The sequence below is a fragment of the Caenorhabditis elegans genome, chromosome V, assembly GCF_000002985.6.
Source record: "Caenorhabditis elegans chromosome V".
NCBI lineage: Eukaryota > Metazoa > Nematoda > Chromadorea > Rhabditida > Rhabditidae > Caenorhabditis > Caenorhabditis elegans.
This window is the reverse complement of record NC_003283.11, coordinates 9,895,119-9,916,764: the sequence shown is the minus strand read 5'-3', so window position 1 is coordinate 9,916,764 and position 21,646 is coordinate 9,895,119. Positions and strand designations below refer to the sequence as shown.

General features: G+C 32.2%; 4 protein-coding genes and 2 non-coding genes across 8 annotated transcripts; 3 read left to right on the top strand and 3 right to left on the bottom strand.

The window, feature by feature from the left end:
• The first annotated feature begins 1,643 nt into the window (after positions 1-1,643).
• On the top strand, positions 1,644-9,150 carry mec-9 (Kunitz/Bovine pancreatic trypsin inhibitor domain protein). 2 transcript variants are annotated; one of them, NM_001269224.3, is made up of 19 exons: positions 1,644-1,783; positions 1,832-2,032; positions 2,766-2,957; positions 3,107-3,217; positions 3,261-3,395; positions 3,442-3,546; positions 3,605-3,736; positions 3,784-3,877; positions 4,312-4,421; positions 6,419-6,469; positions 6,651-6,800; positions 7,114-7,205; positions 7,283-7,388; positions 7,525-7,587; positions 7,777-7,914; positions 7,965-8,102; positions 8,145-8,258; positions 8,319-8,573; positions 8,621-9,133. In NM_001269224.3, exons 1-19 carry the CDS (start codon positions 1,693-1,695, stop codon positions 8,857-8,859), a joined length of 2,517 nt encoding a protein of 838 aa, NP_001256153.1. In that variant the 5' UTR covers positions 1,644-1,692; the 3' UTR covers positions 8,860-9,133. The 2 variants fall into 2 exon arrangements, with proteins under 2 accessions (NP_001256153.1, NP_001256154.1); NM_001269225.3 differs by lacking the exons at positions 1,644-1,783; positions 1,832-2,032; positions 2,766-2,957; ... (4 more) ...; positions 3,784-3,877; positions 4,312-4,421 and having other exon boundaries at positions 6,199-6,469; positions 8,621-9,150.
• Positions 2,236-2,583, bottom strand: fipr-10 (FIP (Fungus-Induced Protein) Related). Its single transcript, NM_001028555.3, has 2 exons — positions 2,556-2,583; positions 2,236-2,510 (listed from the first exon to the last, which is right to left on the bottom strand). Exons 1-2 carry the CDS (start codon positions 2,567-2,569, stop codon positions 2,300-2,302), a joined length of 225 nt encoding a protein of 74 aa, NP_001023726.1. The 5' UTR covers positions 2,570-2,583; the 3' UTR covers positions 2,236-2,299.
• On the bottom strand, positions 5,434-5,646 carry C50H2.15. The gene has a single exon (NR_069237.1). It is a non-coding gene; the product is annotated as an Unclassified non-coding RNA C50H2.15 (non-coding RNA).
• Positions 9,118-17,187, bottom strand: egl-47 (putative G-protein coupled receptor egl-47; the record flags this gene model as incomplete). Of its 2 annotated transcripts, NM_001028557.3 has the most annotated exons (9): positions 9,118-9,400; positions 9,447-9,608; positions 9,694-9,856; positions 9,905-10,374; positions 10,956-11,081; positions 11,125-11,217; positions 11,264-11,384; positions 15,853-16,031; positions 17,056-17,187. In NM_001028557.3, the coding sequence occupies 9 exons, from the start codon at positions 17,176-17,178 to the stop codon at positions 9,269-9,271; spliced, it is 1,569 nt and encodes a 522-aa protein (NP_001023728.1). In that variant the 3' UTR covers positions 9,118-9,268. The 2 variants fall into 2 exon arrangements, with proteins under 2 accessions (NP_001023728.1, NP_001023729.1); NM_001028558.3 differs by lacking the exons at positions 15,853-16,031; positions 17,056-17,187 and adding an exon at positions 11,549-11,748 and having other exon boundaries at positions 9,126-9,400.
• Positions 10,550-10,912, top strand: fipr-11 (FIP (Fungus-Induced Protein) Related). The gene is made up of 2 exons (NM_171520.3): positions 10,550-10,597; positions 10,643-10,912. The coding sequence occupies exons 1-2, from the start codon at positions 10,584-10,586 to the stop codon at positions 10,851-10,853; spliced, it is 225 nt and encodes a 74-aa protein (NP_741606.1). The 5' UTR covers positions 10,550-10,583; the 3' UTR covers positions 10,854-10,912.
• 21ur-12229 lies at positions 12,121-12,141 on the top strand. Its single transcript, NR_069236.1, has one exon.
• Positions 17,188-21,646: the final 4,459 nt, after the last annotated feature.

The following is a 21,646-nucleotide window of genomic DNA, read 5'->3' as shown; positions in this document are numbered from 1 at the left end:
GAATGAAAAGTCATAATAACTGATTCAATTCTTTGTTGAAAAACAACATATTTTTTATCACTGAATCACGACGTATGTTTTTGTTTCAAAACTAATGAAAGCAAAAACGAATTTTGTGTGCTTCCTCGCAAAAATACATTTTCTGTTTTGTTCCTCCATCTGCTTACATGACATAACCAGACAGATGTATGGACATGTATGCCGTTTGCACAATACTATTTCGAAAGGTTCTCACAATGAGAAACTGAAACAATAAGAATAACTACGGTAAAATATGACATTTATCATGATAGTTGTTGCGTAATGAGTTATTTCATGTGAAGTGAAAAATAAAATGGGTTCCTTTGTAATTTGACCGCCGCGTGTTACGCCAGTAAAAGTTTCAAAATAAAAAACGGGGCGAGTTTTCAGGTTGGACAATTCATTCCAAAGCTAAGGAAATGTACACTTTAAAACATAAATTTGATTTCAATTTTGAAAATATTTACTGGGAAACAAACATTCAAGAAAGATAGGCGGCACATTTTCTTGTTCAAATTACAAACTCTTATTTTCTAATAGAAAAGTCACAGTTACTGATGAAAGCAATTATATGAACCCTATGCAATATACAATTTAAAAACAAATTACTATACAAATTAATACTATTGATAAGTCTACTGGATTCAAAGTTTTGCGGTACTTGTGTATTACATCTCCTCATTTTGAAAATCAATTAAATTCACATTCATTTCTCCATTTAAATGAAACGTAATTTGGATTTCTACTTTTTAGGCTTACTATTATATTAGAAATTATTATTTCCTATTTGTAGGTCTGAAAATAATTGAATAATTCCGCATGATTTTCAAAAAATGTAAATCAATAATCAAAATTTCTGTCGCTTTTCTACAATTAAGTTTTTAATAAAAAACGTTGAAACATCAATTAGAAAAACTACAACTTGTTAAATTCACCGAAAAACCGAAAAATTAGTGCCTCGTTTTTTGGCCACAAGAAAAAGTGACAGTAACCAGTTCTCGTGAGTTTGTTTATATTTCTGTTATGGTTTTTGCGGTATAACAAATTCTCAAAGTTTTAAACAAACCATCTGCTTCCGCCAACTTGTGAAGGGCTTTGATGATGTGCCGATGCATCTCGGTAACTTTTACGGGCCTGTGACAGATGGAGATGGATAAATTTTTTAACAAAGAAGTTTTATAAAAGAGCAAAAAGATCAGAACCACTTCTAATTATTATTTTCAATATTCAAAATGACACAAATGTACGAAATAACAATGTCTCTTTCGTGCACTTTTCAGTAATCATAACTTTATCAGCCTTCGCGTCAATATCACATGATTATGCAGCTAGACAACATAAGCATGGATTCAAAGAATAATTTCAACTAATCACCCAAAAGTAATTGCATGGGCTCAAGTATAATTTCAAACAAATATCTGCAGGCCCCCAAACATTACTATTTCTGAAACAAGCATTTTTGTGAAAAAAATGTCCGAAGTTAATCACAAATTCACATCATCCTAAACAACTCTTCGTAAAGACAACGGGGGAGGATATCTATAAACATCCAAAAAACCATATGAATACATAGATAATGAGAAGAGAATGCTCATACATTTTATAGTGCGTTAGACCTCTTCTGGCTTGTGGTGTCTTCCACTTTCGATATTTTAGCTTACTGTTGCCAAAATGTTTCTACCACCTCCTCACAAGCTTTTCCCTTTTTTTCTTGTATTTTTAAACCTTGTAGACACAAAAGATGAACCAGTTTTTGTCAAGAGTATGTTTAGAAAAATGTAAAAGTTTAAAACTTTTAAAACTTTTAAAGACAACGAAGACATCTGCCTTGAGGATGTAGATCCCGGACCATGCCAATACTATCAAGTACAATGGTTTTGGGACAAGCAGGTAGAAGAGTGCAAAGAGTTTCATTATGGAGGATGTATGGGCACTAAAAATCGATTTTCATCAAAACAACAATGTGTGAAACAGTGCAAGTACAAAATGTTCAATCCAGTTGCAGTACCAGGTAAACCTTGCGGATGTCGAGTAAAAAATCAAACCATGAATAAATTGATAAGCTATGCAATTATATTTGGATTGATTGCGTTCATGAGATGAAGTTTGTATTTTTCTCCAGATATTTTTACATCACGCATTATTGCCTGCCAACAACCATAAATTAAATTCTTTGAAACAATTTTTGTTTCTAACAATAAAAAAGAGTTCAATAAAATGCACACGTATTTATTGAAATACCATTAAGTATTTTAGTCGTAAGAAAAGAGAAATTGAATCAATTGGCTTGCTGAGATGGTCCAAATCCAGCTTCTCTCTTTCCATAATATCCATATCCTCCGTATCCATAGGCTCCACCATAGTATCCATTGTATGCTCCGAGACCATACCCTCCATAATATGATGGGTAATATGAAGAGTATCCATAGTATTGGGCACTTGTTTCTTGAACAATTGAGCATATGGCAAGAGCCAAAACACAGAGAAGGCTGAAAATATTTGTTTTAAGTTGGATTTTATTTGTTTTAACTTACAATTTAGCGTTCATGATGAGAGTTGTAAGAAGAATGAGTAGATTCTTGGTTTGAAGAGAGGAAACTCTATCTTTTATACTATTGCCGTTCTATTTGCCAAACTTTTTCGCAATGAGTGAATGCCGCTAAAAATGTCAAAAAGTGCAAACTGGTATGTATGCTCGATCATAAATCAAGAAAATATACTAAAATAAACGAATCATATTTTAGATCTTTGTTTATTGGATGCTGATCAAGGTCATTGTGGTGATGAACGGAATGGTCATTGGTGGTACTTTTTTAATCAGGAATCAGGAGAATGCGAAAAATTCTTCTATTATGGATGTGGAGGAAATGATAACAAGTTTTACAGTCTACATATGTGCCGAAAAGTTTGTGGAGAAAGACTTTCGCCACAAATAGGCGAGTTAATTTTATTTTTTGATGGAAGTACTGATTGATCATGTTTTAAAGATTATTTGAAAATCTCAGATTTTAAATGTAATTTCAATTTGGAGGATTTTCTTTCATTTGATTAGAAAAAAAGTTTTTTTAACGGAACTCATTTTCAGCATGTGATCATTGCGACTTGCGAACTTCTTTTTGCAAATCGAACTCAAAGTTCAATTATACTTGTGAATGTCGGAGTGGATATGAAAAAAATCAATATGGAGAATGCATTGGTGAAGCATAAACTTAAATATTTTAAATCTCGTATTGTTTCAGATATTGATGAATGCCGTGGCTACAAAGCAGTCTGTGATCGGAATGCTTGGTGTGTAAATGAAATAGGTTCCTATAAATGTGAATGTATGGCTTCTTATCGAGGAGATGGAAAACATTGTACATATGTTGGTTTAGGTGAGAAAATATCTTTCAGGAGTAGTTTTATTATTGATATTTGAAGGAAGATCATCAATTGATTGCAAGGATTGTTCGATGCATGCCACGTGTATGAACGGAGTGTGTCAATGCAAAGAAGGATATGAAGGAGATGGATTTAATTGCACAGGTATACATTTCGAAGCGATATTAAATTAAAAATTATCAAAGTCAACTTTATATTTCAGATGTGAATGAATGTCTTCGGCGTCCAGAAATGTGTAATAAAAATGCAGAATGTATCAATAGAGAAGGAAGTTTTATATGTACTTGTCTAGAAGGATACGCAGGAAATGGATATAACTGTACAGTTTCTAAAAGTCAGCGTCTTGATAGTTGAAGTAATTTATTATTTTCAAAATTAAAGATTCTTGTCTGGATAAATTTGATCACGACTATAAGGACACATGCGGTAATGAAAATTGGAGGCCGCATTTCTTCTTCAATCATCAAACCAGAATGTAAGCGGTTTTCGCAGTGTTTCTCAAAAATTTAAAATTTGATGACTAAACAATTTTTTAAAACAACTAGCCAATTGATAGAAACAGTTGACAAATTGTCCACATATTATAAGAATGTTTGAGGTACCTTTCCAACAAATTACCTGTATGTAAGGTTTAATAGCAGTTCGTAAATTGACACGAGTTACAGTAATTTCTGTTGCCCGCGTGGCGAGACCTATACACAAAAGATATTGTAAAAATTATCTTCTTTAGACGTATTTGTAATATCAGTCTTTTCATAATATCTTCGAGAAAAATACTTTTTTTAAAATAAAATTTTCACAATAATGAAAAAGGGTACAAGAAACATTTAATGTTTGTAATTCTAAATTTTAAACATGTTTCATCAGCAACATATCAGCAAGACAAATTAAAAGTGTTACATTTTCCAGGTGTGAACAATTTTGGTATGACGGTTGTCGTGGACGTTCGCGGAATATTTTCTCTGAATATGATACGTGTACAACAATGTGCGAAGAGACAAATGTGCTAACACGAGCCGGTAACTTTCAGTCTATTACAGATCGTTCAGCCGTTGTCTTCTCAGATTTTCAAATATTTTCTCCGAATCGTAAAGTTTCCCATCTCACACTCTCCTTTTTCCGTTTTCTCATCCGCTTCTCAACAGCTTCTGAGAGCTTTTTTAACTGAAAAATAAAGTGGCAACCGAGATTAGCGTCACTTTTCTGCTCCGACGCGTTCGAAACTGCTTGGAGCTCTGTCTTCCGGATAGAAAAGAAGCTTCTATAATTGTTCACTACCCTTTCCATACATTTCATGTGAATGTGTTTAGTAAAGAAAGAGCCACCCACCACATAACCTGCTCAGATGTAGTTGACGTCTATAGAAGATCATTTCCGTTGTTGGTCATTGTTAAAGAAATAAATTGTGGTCAAGTCGTTCCGCTTGAAAAGAGTTGCAGTGCTTTTGATGTCTAAGTTTGTTTTCTTCTAATCTTTAGTTCTCTAATAACACTTGCATTCTAAAATAATAACCTTTTGTTCTATGAGCATATTGTTTTTTGTTTTTGGACATTCAGTTTCAAATCGGTTTTTAACTTCAAGTTTAATTATTTATAACTATAAAAGTAAATTTTAACAAAGGGTGGCTTTGTATTTTCTATGAACACTGATTGTAAAAAAATTGAAATTAGTTTTCATATTCAGTACACTTTAATAAAATATAGGTACTAATGTATGTTTTCTTTATCCTATGATTCTTTTAATTCCGAACGTTTTTTAATTTATCGTATTTTTTCACAATTATTTGGAAATAGAACATTGTTGACAAAACTTGAAACCCTTAACCAAATCTGGGTACTATTTTGGGAGAATGCCTAAAATAACCAGTTTCCGGCTCAAAGATTACCATTTACTACTTTTTTGAGAAAATTCAATTTCCATAATGATGGTAGATACATACCACTCTCTCACACACTCACAAACCACTCAACAGATATAATTCGATTTTTGATTTCATGTCAAGATAGTGGAGCGGGTCGCGAGAAAATATGGATAGACGAGAGGAAAGAAAGCTTATAAACGGCCGGGAGCACTCCTTCTTTCTCAACGGGGTCTCCTTATTCTTCTTCTCAAAAGTCGAGAAACGAGTTTTTGGTCCCTCCGGAGGATTCATAGAAAGGAAGTCCGAAGAGAAGACGAAAGACGTCGTCAGAGGCAAAAGAGTGGGAAAGAAGGCCTATATTTCGTGTCAACTCTCGGTTTCCCTCTCTAGATTTTTTTCTTTCTCTATGAGAAGATTTCTTCCGACGAACCACCAAACACATACACAAAACATTCTCCGACTTTCCTTTTTTATGAAAATAAAACGAGAGGCGGCGGCATTTTTGATCAATTTTTGATGTCGTCTGTCACAACTCAAATGTCAAATAGACGTTCTTCCAGTTTTGTTTATTTTTGATTTTTAATATATTTCTGTGTGGTCTGCCTTAATTCATGCAGCTTGAGGTGGTCATATCTCTTTCCCCATGTTGATTTTCTGTCTAAACTGTATAGAAGTGTTTTTGAAACTGAAATTTTGGTTAGGAAAATTTACGAAAAAAAAATTCCAATGACATCAAATAAATTATAGATTAGACATTGCGAAGACTGAAAATTGTATACAATTTCCTTCTTGCCGTTCCATTATATTGAAATGCCTACCTTACGGAACTTAGCAATCATGATTTATTGGTACTCTCTGAGAAACGATTTCAACCTTATTCTCATTTTTCTCATTTTTCTTCGTGTTCTTTTCCAATGGTATTCACTTATTTCTCCAGAAGAGCTCTCCTTGCTGGTGGTGCTTTGGTCCCGTATCATCATTCGCAAGATGCGATGATTCCACGTGGACTCATCACTTTATCACATTATCATGAAAAACTTAAATTTTCACAAAACCGACAAAGACAGCGGCTTGACGACAGAAGATGTTCATTAGACTTCAGGATATCACTCATTATATTATCACAACTTATTCCACTTATTAGTTGTCGTTCAGAAGTTTGCTGGGACAAATTTGATATGAACTACCGGAATCAATGCATGAATGGTGAGTTTTGACATTTAAAAAAGTCAGATGTGTATAATTTTTTATATCTGATTATTTAAAAACCAAACAATTGAAGTGATTTTTTTTTTGAAAAAAATTAGATAAATTTTGTTTCATTCTTAAAAAATTATAAAAAGTTAGCTCATGCACCTTGAAATTGAAAAAAAAAACAATTTTCTAGGCCAGTGGCAACAACGTTACTACTTCGACCATGCTTCATTGACATGCCGTCAATTTTGGTTCGATGGATGCCGTTCGGATTCCAGAAACATCTTCGATGACGAACTGACGTGCCAGTGGCTTTGTGAATCTCAACCAATGTATAAATCCAGTGAGTTGTCATTTATCAATTGACAAACAAAATTTCTGACTATCAAAACATTTTTGTTTTCTTATTCTGTTTTTCTTATGTTTTCCACCCTCACTTCTCAAACTTTCGAATTCAAAACAACCAAATTGTTCGCTTTTTTTTTTTTTGTAAAAAGATGCAAGAACACAAAAAACAACAAAAAACACGAACATTCACAATATTCCCGCCAGTTGAATGATGAACTGTCACTTCCTTTTCTCAGAAACATTTCCTTTTTTGTTTCCTCTGCGGATGTCTAAGACACAATAAGACAACAAAACACAATTATTTTTAGGATCATGTTTGGAAGATTTTGATGAAGGTTTGAAGAAGGAGTGCAATGGAGGAAGATGGCGTCATCAATGGTATTTTGATAAAGGCTCAAAGGTAAATTTGAAGGAGTGATATTTTGATATGGAATGATAATCTAATCTTATCTCAAATTTATAATTTCCGTTTTTCAGAAATGTTTCTCGTTCTGGTATGACGGCTGCAAAGGTGCAAATGAGAACATATTTCAAGATGAATTGTCGTGTCTGCATACTTGCGAAAATCCTGCAAAGAAAGATCGTATGTTCATTTATAAACGTTTCAAAGTTTTGGAATTAAGAACTGAAATTCAAAAAAGTTTTCTAGAATTGGTTATTCTTATTTCCTCAAAATGAATTGTTCATTTTTAGAAACACAATTTTTGTTATTTTTACAGCTAAAAAACCTTGGCACAACAACGACAAGTTTAAAATGAAAGAGATAATCGGCGATATTTACAGTAAGTTTTATAAATGCAGAGTACAGAATGGATGTAACCAAAAAAGTCTTGATCACCTGATATTTTAATTGAAAAATTGATTAAATTGATTGCTAGAGCAACTTATCGCTAGTTAGATTACTTTTAAACTTTGGCGTCATCGTCAAAATTTGTGATAACTAAATCAGTAAGTGAAAATGTCACTTTTAGAACCTAATCTGACGGATACCTGTCTTGCGAAGAATCCATGCAAAAATAACGGTACATGCATTTTTGTTTGGAAAAAAGATACACACTACTGCAAATGTCAACCTGGTTTTCATGGAAACAACTGTGACAAGGTTGTTGGTATGTTTTCTTTTTTGAATATTTTTATTTACAATTTTCGAGTTATCTAGATTATGATCCTTGCGCCGAAAAACCCTGTTTGAACGGTGCTACGTGTCAAATTAAATACAACGATGACGACGTAGATGAGAAACCAACGTTTGAATGTTTCTGTGCTGCTGGATTCGGAGGACCAAAATGTGATCAGAGTTAGTTTTCAATTTGTACTTGATAAGCAAATACTTTTTAAGGACCATGTGAATCAAATCCTTGTCTGAATAATGGAACATGTCGTACCACAAAAGGGTACAGTACCTATTTCTGTGAATGCGCAAATGGTTTCGGTGGAAAGAACTGTGACGTCTGTGAGTATTTCGGGAAATATTCTGTAACAAGATATTATTTTTAAAACTTTAACCTTTCAGCAATCGGCAACACGCCTCCAGAAGAGAAATTTGGAAAAAATGTAGAACAGATTTCTAGCGGAAAGGAAGAGTGGATTGCACAAATGCGACAAAGATTAAAAGAAACCGGTGGTGGAATTGGTGGAGCGTCTGGATCTGGATTGAAATCAGAAAATGGAACAATGGGAGGATCTTCTGGAGAGAAATCAGGAGAAAAGAAATCAGGAAAAAATAAAAAGAGCAAAGCCACTCAGGTCGCAGATGAACCATATAAAGGTATGTTTGAAAACTACATCAATCTATAATTTTTTTTTTGAATTCAGATCCAGCAACACGAAAACGAGAACGTGAAGAACGAGAAAAGAAAGAAGCTGAAATACAGGCAGCAGAAGAAGAAGAAAAACAGAGAAAAGAGTATGAAGAAGACGCTCAACGAAAAAAAGCTGAAGAAATGGAATTAGAAGCTAAAAAGGCATTAGAAGCAGCAAATTTTGGATTAAAAACTGATTTTTCGATGTCCCTGCTTACAATTCTAATGGCATTTGTGCTCCGAGAGTTTTAAGACAACTTATTTGATATTGGTGCCTTTTTTGAATATCAAACCATTTTATTTAATAGTTTAGGCTTAGCATTCACATTATTTTTTAAATCAATATTTTGTTCACAAGCACAAACTGCCCTCACCCTTTGAAATCAACCTTTTAACTATCAATTTGTATTACGTGTAAATCCCAACATATTTGGATTTTCAAAAACATTTTTTCCATTCACTCTAGCTTGTCACATGCACTATTTTTTGTTGATTTTTTAAAATACATATTTTGCAGAAAAATAGTTTTATTAAAGTACAGTAACAGAGATCGATGAGTGTGGAGGGAACCGGTGGAATGAAAAACGGGGATGGAAGACCTGATTGGGTTGATTGAAGATGCTATTGTACATTTATATATTAAAAACTTTTAAGCTTATCATTATCCTGGAGCAGGTGTTGGGACAGCAGAAGTATTGAAAACTGCCATTGCAGCCATATACGGTGGATTTTGAACCATATCATCTTTGAATCGGAATAACAGAAGGGAGTATGTAACAATTACTGATATTAGCTGCAATTGTTTCATTACTGTAAATATATTAAACTGTTTAACATACTGTGAAAAAAGTAGTTCTTTCAAGTGGGAATGCTCTCCAAACAGTCATTCCCCACATAAACTGAGTTGTCATTTTGTGAACAAAGCAGGAGATTTGAAAACGGTCGAGGTCGGCGTTTGCATCAGGAACGATTCGGAGAACTGCGTTGACTATTTGACGGGTCTGAAGACTTTTCTGATGGTATTTGAATGCTATTTCGAAACAATCTTTGATTTGAATGCTTTTATAAAATATTTCCACTACTCACCGTCTCATTAGTCATCATACCAGTTGAGCAAATAATTATAATGTGAAGAATAGCCATGACAACTTGATAAGCAGCCCAACATATTTTAACATGAACTGTTATGTTTAACTTCTCTCGAATTTTTGGATTAGTGACTTGCTCTGGAGTGATTGGAACTAGCAAACTGAAACTTCAGATTTAATAGTTACCCAAAATAATTTTAAATGCTTACGTAGAAGTTGGTTCCGAAAGGAAATATAAAGTAAGACACAGAACCAAAAGACTCCATGCCAGAGAGAACAAAAGAAGTGGATTGAAAACGTCTCCGACTGCTTCTTGTACATTTGTTATCCTTGTAAATTGTTCGTAGTAAAATTTCAAACTGAAATGTCGCTTCTTATGTTCACGATTCATCGACTTGATCAAAGTTCTGCAGTAGAAGCGGACCAGTATATTGTAAAGATGATAATAGAGTAATGGAATTATATTCCATAGACTCAAAACTGGAACCAGAATAAAACTACAGTCTGTGAGGATATGTTCTCCAAATATCTCTCCAGTTCCAACAAACTCGACAACTTTTAGGATAAGTGCAGAAAAGAAAATGATGAGCAATGTGAAGAAAAACACGAATTTGTAAATTCGAAGTGGAGGAGATACTCCAAATGCACTTCGAAAGCACACATCGACCATATCAATTGTCTGAAAATTAAAAAAAAGTGTTTATACTTTGCTCCTTGATCGGTGCATCCACACTAGTTCTACTTTTGACACATTTTTCGGTGAAACTCATTGTGCTCATTGTGCAAAGATGCCAAAAACCTATGAGCAAATAGAACACTTGTAGTATAAAAGTCCTTTTTCCTTACATTCAAACCAAGAATCTACTCATTCTTCTTACAACTCTCATCATGAACGCTAAATTGTAAGTTAAAACAAATAAAATCCAACTTAAAACAAATATTTTCAGCCTTCTCTGTGTTTTGGCTCTTGCCATGTGCTCAATTGTTCAAGAAACAAGTGCTCAATACTATGGATACTCTTCATATTACCCATCATATTATGGAGGATATGGTCCAGGAGCATATAATGGATATAATGGTGGAGCCTATGGATACGGAGGATATGGATATTATGGAAAGAGAGAAGCTGGATTTGGACCATCTCAGCAAGCCAATTGATTCAATTTCTCATTTCTTACGACAGTATTAAATGGTGTCTTAATAAATACGCGTACATCTTTTTTGTTTCATTCAGAACTGACAGCTTTTTTGTGCTCTCACCTTAAGAAGTCTTTGGTGAGATTTAAACTTGATTGCAGAGAGAACTATCACAAAAACATTGATTACTGGTTTGGTTGCTGTAATCATTGATGCGACAGTTCCGGTGTGCATCAAACCAAATTTATGCTGAAAATTATTGTGATGAGCATGCATCTATCAGTGACTCTACCTTATACAACATAAGAACTTTAAAATTCATTTTGATGAGAAATGAGTTTAGAAGAACTGCTAAAACGATGTAGTTTACATAGAGAATCAACTTCTGAAATTATTTTGCATTTTTAAAGCCCACATCAAAAAAATCTTACAATAATTGATCTATGATTTCTTTTCCGTCGTGATTTCCTGTCTGTTGTAGCGGGAAAGATGGCAAGAAGTCGAAATAGGAAAAGTATTGATCGAAGTGAGTTTGAAACACAGTGAACACCTCTGAAATGTTGATCTTTAATGTAAGATACAATAATTCTGAACTTTTTTCAATTAAAACTTCAGTTCTTTAGTTTTCAGTCTCGGTACCAGTTATCCCATTTTTTTATTCCATTATTTTTTTAATAGCTACCATTATCCCTGTTCGCCTTTTTCTCAATTATTACCTCCTTCCTGAAGGAGGAAATTGTTCATTTGAGGTCATGTGATGATTATCCAAATTGTCCAATATCAATGCGTTTTCCACATCACTGTTATCCAAATTATCCATATTAGGCTTATGAATGTTATTTCGATGGGAATGATTATCAGGATGATGTTGACTCAAATCAATGTGAAGAGGGCTGCCGTTTGAAAAAGATGGCATCTGATAAGGTTCATTCATTTTAAATACATGAGAGAGCAACGGAAAAGTGACGTTTTAAAGTTTGGAAATAAAGTTTTGCACTTTAAAGAACATCTCAACGATTAAAAAACTTCAATTCGACAGTTAATTACAAAATTATGTTAAGTTTCTTGAACCTATACAAACATCAACAGAAAAAACAGAGTTGCTCCAGTATAGTATAGAAAAGTTAGGATCAGTAAATTAATATTTATAACTTAAGAGAACACCTCAAAGTTCATCATTTTGTAGAAAGAAATAAAAAAATAGTATGTTTTTCATAATAATCCCTAGATTTCATAAATTTTATGTTCCAATGGATGAACTTATAGATTGAATTTCCTATCACGGAGATGGATTTTCGAATTCATAGTGTAGATACAAACTGAATTCTTTAAAACGAAAGCTTTTCGTGGGCTGTCTCGCTACAAAAATGAGTAGGATTCTTGAAAATAGAATGGCTTTCTGTCATCCCACCAAATTAAGAAAGATTTCTAAGGAATCAATTCTCTAAAATTTCCGTTGATGACAACCCGAAACGGAGGATAAACATATCCGGTTTGGCGATGCCACATGAGCATATCTACACAAAGAGGAGCACAAATGACATGAGCCGAGAGCAGACGTAGGAGCACAAATTAAAAAGGCAAAAATGAGAGGAAAAAGCGTTAGGAAAACCGAAGAAGAAAATGAAGAAAAAATAGTTTTTGTTTCACAGCTATTTGAAGGTTTTTGATATAGGTCATCCGGCACATAAAGGTAATATAAAAGAGACATAAAAAGCGGAATGAAAAAATGAAAATAAATGTTGCTGCACTAAAACTAGGAGATAGGACCTATATAAGAAAAAGGGTCAGAATAAATAAATAAAAATTGTACAAGATATTTATCTGGTTTTTTGTAGTTTTAAATTCATGAAACAAAAGTGAACAGCTACATCAATGCATTTAAAAAATGGCAGCACGTCTGACATTGACACTGATTGTTTTGATGCTAAGAATCCAAATCTAGATGTGGGAAAATGTGAGAATAACAGGAACGAAATAGCAATTTGTGAGAATTTTATTCTTTGTTTTAAAATATGACTTCTGTAGAAATAGTCAAAACTGACAATTTACGCAGACACCTGACTTAAAAAATTTCGTCTATCGTTTTTACTTGTTTTTGAATTTACTATTCAAACCTAGTAGCTTGTATTTTGGTTGATTTTGAAAGCCTAGAAAATTGTTTTTTAAATAAATAAAATATACTTTATCAGTTTAAAACTTTAATGAAACCAATACATTCGAGTTGGCACCTGTGCAAGATTAAATCTCAAAAAGGATGTACGGTTTTTTTTTCGCTTGAAATTTGTTTTCAGTCAATGCTGAAATTTGATACGTTTAGAGATAGGAGTTCTAAAACCATATTGTTCAAAAAAAATTAGAACTACTTTCTCGAAAAAGAAAAACAATTGAAGTATTTATTTATTGGAGTTTGAACATTCATTTTAAACTTTAGAAAATGTTTTAAAATTTTTGAATTCCTAGCTCAAAAAGTAATTAAACAGAAATGATTTTTGGGTGAATAAAAAGTGATCAAAACACAAAAGATGTTCGATTGCAGTAAAAAGTTTCAATGGGAGAAGTGCATCTGCAAAAACGAAAGGAACAAAAACATAAATGCTTCCATTTCGCTTTTCATGTTTTCCGAAAGGTGTTTCAAAAATCTCATGGGACATAAGACCTGAGATTTGAAATTCAAAGTGAAGTCTTTGTTATACAACATGCTATACAACAACTCGGATTTTAATAATTTGATTTTTAGATTTGCAAGCGTCAACTATTAAATGTTAAAACAATTAAATGAGAAACTTAAGCTCTTAAAAACAGAGTTTTTTCGATAGATTTTCTCTAGAATGGTTTGGAAATTCTTAGGGTGAACCTAATGAGAATGAAATGTAAGACACTCCAAGACACTCAACGTTTCCAAAGAAAAAGTGTGTGTCCTAACGAAGTATCTGAAGACGCGGATATCCGATTTCCATATGCTACTTGTCACTTTTTTCAACTTCTACTAAACTTATCGGTGTCCGGAATCAAAAAGGTCAAAGGAGCAATACAGATGAAGCTGGAAGATGAGTTGAAAGACGTCTAGGAAAAAAAGATGATAGATAGATGATGACCTCGTGAACATGAAAATGTAGAAACGTGAGATGTGGGAAAATGAGAATTGGAACTTGAGAACGATAGTTTTTCCAATATTTGGAGGTGCACAAACAACAACAGCCTAACAAGATGCAATTTTTCGTTCTATTCACAAGTTCATATTCCATTTATGTGACTTGCAGTGTATACTGATAATGCTAATCTTAATTTCTGAAGGAATTGTTAAATGCTCATCTGGCTAGAAATTATAATTATACGTAGAGATTTTTCAGTTCAAGTACAATTTAATTGTAATTTTGCAGTTGTCTACACCCTCTACCGAAAGAAGCATAATTTTATCAAAATAGTTGTAATTTTTTGCGGTACTTGTGTAATAGCTGTACCCCAAATTTTTGAAATGGTGAAAATTGTATAATGACCGCCACGTAAATTTCTCTCTCTCCTCCCACCCTCACTCTCTCTCTCTCTCTCTCTCTCTCTCTCTCTCTCTCTCTCTCTCTCTCTCTCTCTCTCTCTCTCTCTCTCTCTCTCTCTCTCTCTCTCTCTCTCTCTGTACTCTCTGTACAGGTAATAACTATTCTATTCTCGTTCATAGTCTTCTAGGATATAATTTTTCCTAACGCAATAATACAAAAATAAATTAATTTGAAAACATTTTGGGGTACGGCTAATATACAAGTACCATTTTTGCAAGCAGGTTTCGAGTATTGTATCAAATTGTTAAAAAAAAAACAGTATTAACATTATGCCAGCCAGACAGCCAGATAATCAAAACGTACTAGAATTATAAAGTTTAGTTTCAAAACTGGCTAATTAACTTTGCAGTGGGCGGAGCTGAGATTCTCCGCCCAATTTTGGCTGGTAAAAAAACTTCAGCCAACAATTTTTTATAGAAGGGAAACATTCGTTAGAAATTAGAACGCAAACGCATTAAAATCGAACGAGGAAATTCTGAACTGCGCACAGCTTAATCTCACCTTCGAGCGATTTTCAATTGTGTGTATCGACAATGAAAAATGAAAGTAGCAGAAGCAGAAGAGAAAAAATACGTGGGTTAGAAAATTGAAGATTGATTTTTGAATTGAACTTTTTAAAAAATAAATTCAAGAAAAGATCTTTAAATTTCGAAGTTTTCGAGTAAACATTTGAGGGCAAACTTGTTGAAACAGAACATGTTCCGCTGATGATGATGAAAAGTGAAAACACAGAAAATAGTGAAAATAAACAATTAGCTAACAAACGAGAAATGAAAAAAGGAAAAAGAAATAGGGATCATCTGCGGAAACCATCTGATAATCCATTTGCCTTACACATTTAGGAGGGTGTTTTTGCAACCGAAAATTTAATACGGAGTTCAATTTGAAATTTGGAACAAAATACTTCAAGAACTTTAGTTTAAGAACTAAGTTTTTATACGTTACAGAATGTTCAAATTTGCAAAAAATTATTTCAGATGTCATGTTTCCGATTTCAGCTGCCACTTATCATCATTCAAGGTGTTAAAATTGCGTTTCCAAGAAGAATAAATCTAATACGGGAAATGTATGAAATCATAAAATTGAAACATCTCTCACACATTATAACTTTCTGAGAAATCTAAGAATATTAAACTCACTAATTTTGATGCAAAAATATTAGGGTTTATATTAGAAAATCACTTGGAATTTGTCTTAATTGTAAAAAAAAAGATTTATAAACAGAACTTTAGTTAGAATGTTACATGCCAGAAACAAATCTGATAAATTAAAAATTTGAAAACTTGAAATTTGATTACAACAAAAATTGTTCTGAATACCAACTTTTTAGTTTTGAAAAAAAATTTTATGTTACTTTCGTTTTTTGGAAAATAGTTTAGTGGAATACATTTCAAGTTTAACTGGTTTTGACTTATCAACTGGTACCGAAAACGAGAAAAAAAAAACTTTTTCAGTAGAATTACCTCCATGAACACTCGAACAGCGACTCTCTTCGTTTCTTGTCTTTCTTATTGGCGCCTGGAGCTGTGAAAGTCTTCACCCACATATCATTGATAGTTGACATTTCAAGAATCGATGCTAGAATTGTTTTTTCAACAGGTGATCCTGGTGGAACTTGATGAGCAACTACGTCGGAGTCCATCTGGAATAAAAATTGGTTCAAAAGGAATAATCAGACAGAGGGTGGATAATGAAATAAAATCGAGTGAACAGGAAGAATAATAGAGATTAGTTGACACGTGATCTATGTTCTTTATATCAATTGCTCTAGTTTTAAGGTTCAATCTAGCAAGTATTTCTTTAGAAAAGTATTGAAATCAAAGATGACGATAAAATTCTACGATTTCTTTCTATATGTCGTTACTATTGAAAAGGTTTTCTAACGGGGAGAATTGGATATTTGTTCTGAAAAAACTTGAATCCTATAAAACTATGGTCTGAAAAATGGAATAATAATGATTTCACATTCTCAGAATATTAGTTTCAACAAAAGCATTCAAATAATCTTCAGATGTCTTTGAAATTTGACACTGAAGTTTGTTTTTACAAAAAACAATCTCCTAGAATTAAAATTTCAATATCCAATATTTATTTAGTTGAAGTTTTTTGTTTCTTCCCGGAAATTCCTGTAGTTTATTTACTATTATTATCCTTGAATATAATCTGTTTAAAGCTCAACACTATCTGCAGTTAACTAATTCTTTTATAAGTTTGATCAAATTAATCTGGTTCAAAAAGTTATCGGTTCTTTGTTTACTGAAACAATAAAAAAATTTTGATCCCGGATTTCAAAAATCCCCATGCTAATACGATACACTTAACTATTTTGTTCTAAACTTTTTGAAACATCACATATAACCGGAAAATTTTATACATAACTCAATGTAATCAAAATTTCAAAATATTTTTTTACTTTTGCGCAGAAAATACAATTTTGAACATGTCATTTTAAAATGAAAGTTTTGTTCAAAAGTGAAACCAGAACAAAATGCGCTCCAAAACTTTTATAAATTAGTGTTTCCGAGGCGAATGGAGTCGTAAAGGTACAACCAAGAATCTATACTCATTTTCTACGAATATAACTTTTTTGCGTTTTCTTTCCGTGAAATATTTTTGGTTCGTGTTTTAGACTTACTTCTTTCAACAATGCTCAAAAATGTACGAACCTGTGAGTGCCGATTCGAATAAAATTTTCCATTGGATCTTCCAAAGTCATCATCATCCAACTCATCTATATGTTGACTGGCACTTTCAGCGTGAATTGACGTTGTTCGATTAAATGGATACATTCCTAAAACAGTAAAAAAATATTTTCTGTAGAAATAAAAAATAAAACAGATATAAAAGATAGTGCAAACGGAGAAACAAGAAAATGAAAAGAAAGGAGAAAATCCAATTCATCGTAATGCACTTTTTACTGATAGAAAAAGGAAAAATTACATGGATGACGGGAGAAAAACGAATGTTTGTCTGTGTGACTTTCAGGAACAAATATTATTGGATTGAACCCAAATAGAAAGAACAAATAATAAAAAGTTATAAAAAGAAATGAAAAAATTTGTAGTAATAAAAACGTTGATTAAATTTTTATTGTCTGACAGCTTGTGCTTCAAGTTACTTCCTAACAATATTCCAGACTTAAGAACGACGAAAATAAATTATTCTCGGAATAGTGGGTGGAAAACAGTTGAGGACATCAATTTCAGAAATCTTTGGAAATAGGAAGGAAGGTAATTGATGGCTGGCTTAACACATAAAGTGGGCAATTGTAAAATAGACTTGCAGTCCCTTATCCCATTCACCCATAAGTTTTGTAAACTGTTTTTGCAAAATTTAGTGTATAGTGTATGATTTGAAAAATTTAAAATATTTTTCGCAACTTCGAAGGTTCATAACTCCCGTTAACCACATTTTTGTGATGTTTCGCTTAACATATTCCCTTGTCAAAGTATACAGAATGATTTAAAGCATAGTCTCAAATTCAACTACGCCACCTTTAACAGCATAAATTGATAGTGATGAAACATTCCATTTACGTACAAATTAGAGGGTTTGTTCCGCTCAAAAATGATTGAAAACAATACATATTTTATCTGATTTTGAACCATTCCTTGTCTTGCTTCTTATTTACACCACTGGTGCGTAAAATTTTTTTAAAGATTTATTTTCTTCTTTTGTGTTTCCGTCGTGTTGTTTTGCACATTTCTTCTTTTAATCGGCTCATTGTCATTTTTTAAATAAAGATTTTCTATGAATCAACTTGTAATTGGAAAAGACGCATTTCTTACAATAAGCTAAAAATGGCGTTATGAATTTAGTCATTTTTCACGTTTCTGGCGAATCCCAGACTAAAAACACCAAAAATAATTTAGGAACCCAATTAAATTTTGACAGACTTTTCAAGAGCATTAAACGAAATACAGCTGATTTTGAGTTCGAATAATTTTTTGTCTTCATCTATTGAAGTCTATTATTCGTCGATTAATGAAGTACACCAATGGAAAACAAAATAATTTCAGAATTCTCGTTATCTAAAAGTCCATTGTTAAAACTGAAAATAACTGAAAATGACAACTGGAAAATAGTGAGCGTAGATTTCGTCGCCGTTGACAATGTGCACAATTCAATTTCATTTCTCATTATGTATTATTTTATATACCACTCAAAAAGTCAACACTGCATGTCGAATGCTCAAGAAAGTTTGAATAATATCCTAAATATTTCTGTTTAAAGGAGTAAACAATGCGACTGCAATTTAAAGAAGAAACGCATGTTTAGGAAAAAACTCGAAAAAAATCGGAAAAAAATCAAGATTAATCACACAATTTATATTCAACTTTTACGTTAAGAATTTTCCAGATAAATTTAAACTCTTGAAGGAATACGAACATTCAGAAAAACAATTTGCCAGAGTTAGAAACAGAGGTTAAAATAATTAAATGACGAATAATGGAAAAACAGGCAAAATTATAACAAAAAAAAGATATTGTCATGTCAGAAAATGTCAGAAAAAAGAAAATGCAAAAAAAATCGGGTAAACTGTATTTATCTGATTGTCTTCATAACGAACGTATTTTCTACATCTACATCCATACAAAATGATTTCAAACAAGTATTTCAATTTCTATTAGTCATATACTGATTTGTTGCTAGCATTGTGGAAATTGTGATTTAAAAATTAATTTTCATACTAAAATTGATTTGAAAGTGGAGTAGCGTGAATGGGGACTTTGCTTCAAAATTCCAATGCAGCATTTAAAAACGTAATTTTTAGGTAAATTCCATGTGTGGATTCGCTTAAAAATGGGAACTGCAACCAATCAGCGATTTGCTCCGCTTATTATTGTTTTTTATTCGGAAATCGATAAATTACAACAAAATTAAATACATAAAAAGAGCATCGGGAAAAATCGAATAACACATAAAATAAGAAACACCCGTCAGAGTCCTTTCCAACCAATCAGACGAAATGTTTGAAGCTCGGTAACTCTGATTGATTGGAAAATAGGCGTGACTTCCTTTATTTTTAAAATAATTCAAAACAGGAAAACTGTAAAAATTAGGTTTTTTTTCAGCTAGAAACAACAGTACTTGTAAATGTAAAGCGGAATTAAATCATTTTTTCTGCCAAAAATAATTAAAGTTGGTAAAGCTATGGGGAAAGTTGTGAGATGTTGAATATTCTCATGCTTCTACTAATACAACATGAAATCTGAAATGTTGGATAAAAAACACCTGCATTTGTCAGTAGGTGGGTTGCTGAACTTCACATAATCACCTGTTTTTACGAATTTATAATTAGTTTATAATTGAAATTTCTCTAGAAAAAAGGGGTTTAATTTTAAACATCGTCTTTGGTGTAACAATAATTTCTCGTTGCTACGAGAAAAAATACAAATATAAACGGATTAAAGTGAATACATGAGATTTTGAAAATGATTCTATTCTAAACGGATAAATCCTGATATTTTTTACTAACTTTTCTGTGAACAGAATTGAGGGTGAGACAGAGAAGAAAATAGAGGAGGGACATGTTTTCAATTTTTGTTCTGAAATTTAGAACAAATTTCTACAATTGAGAAAGATGATGGAACTATCAAACGAAAAAAATTTGAATACATTAGAAAAAAACAGTTATCTAAATAAAAAATCCGCGAGCTCATTTATTTTTGTACCAAAAATAATGATTTAAACATTTTATTTGCATGAAGATACGAAAAATATTCTTAATTATTTTATGTTTACCTAACTTCATTTTATTTCTATTTTATACAATGTTCTTCTAACTTTTCAAAAAAAAATTTTGGAATTACAACTAATTCGAAGAATCAACATTTATAAATATTTTCCCTAAAATTTTCAAACAGTTGTACATACTTGTTGTTTTTCTAGTTTTCTTAAAGCTCATTGATGCGTAATAATCCATGTTTTGGAAGAAGGATTTCAAAAAGACCTCAATTGATATGCTGAAAACAATCTGGAATATTTCAAAAAAGGGGAACGACATAAATATAAAAAATATCTTACACATAAGCTTGTAGAAAATATGTACTCGTGTAGATAGATGCACTCTGTCATTTGCCATTGAATCAACTTCACCTATTTAAAAAGAACTCAACAGAAACAAAGAGTCACATATACGGGTATGCATCTTTTTCTTCTTGCTCAGAAAGATGGAAAACTAATTGTCGTCTGCTCTCTCTTCGACATTTTTCGTTTTTGCTCCGGTGCTCTCTGAGTGCTCGTTGAGAGCTATCGTTTTGCACACTTTTTTAGTAATTCGAAAACTTATCTTTCGACTTTTTCTTAGCATTTTCCTGAAGAGAAACCTAATTTGGCTCATTTCAACGCAATTGTTGTGTTTTGTGGTGGTGATAAAAATGAATGTGACGAATAACAGAAAAGAAGCCGCGCAAATTAACAAGGGAAGTAAATAACACAGGGTTTTTTTTGTAAAATGAGTAAGGATAATGTGCTGTGATGAATGCAAATTGAGCATGATGTGAATGAAGCACATGGATAATTTCAAATTGTGGGCGGTTTGAGAGTAAAAATTTAGGATGTCTTCCAAAACAAAAAGTATTATCCTGTTCATTTTTAAATTTTGTCTGAATTTATTCTTTTAAAAAACAATAGCTGCTCACAAGGGAAACGTTAGTGACCCATACTTCAAAACAAGACAAAATCGATTTCTTAGTTACAAAAATTTTGATCTGGAATTTTTTTCAGTTAATTTTTTATTTATTTATGAGACCTTAAAATTGCTCCAAATGTGTTTTTTCGGGGGAAAAACTTTAAAAAAAATCGAGACACAGGGCTAAAGATAGAAACAAATAGTTTTTGAGAACAACATTTTGAACATCAAATTATTCAAAACATTATCACTGTGCAAATCAGAATAGAAAATATATAGCATTCGCACTATAAAACGTTGAAGGGTTCAGGTTTTTGAACACATTTTTTAAAGACAAAATGATTCTCCTAATTAGGAAAAATTCCCCTAATTGTCATTCCCAATTAAATAAATTATTGAAGAGTTTATCTTTCAGGAAATCATATTCAAAAAAATTGTAAACTAAAGAAAAGGAATTTTTGTGTGAAATATTTATAGAAGGTTGGTAGGTGTAGGGGAAACAAAACGAATGTGAGTTCTTTAAAAAAACAATAACATTTTGCAAACTGTGAAAAGAATTTGCTTGAAAACTCTAAATTTTTAATTTCCGATCAAATTCTTGACTGTCGAAAGTTTTCTTCTAC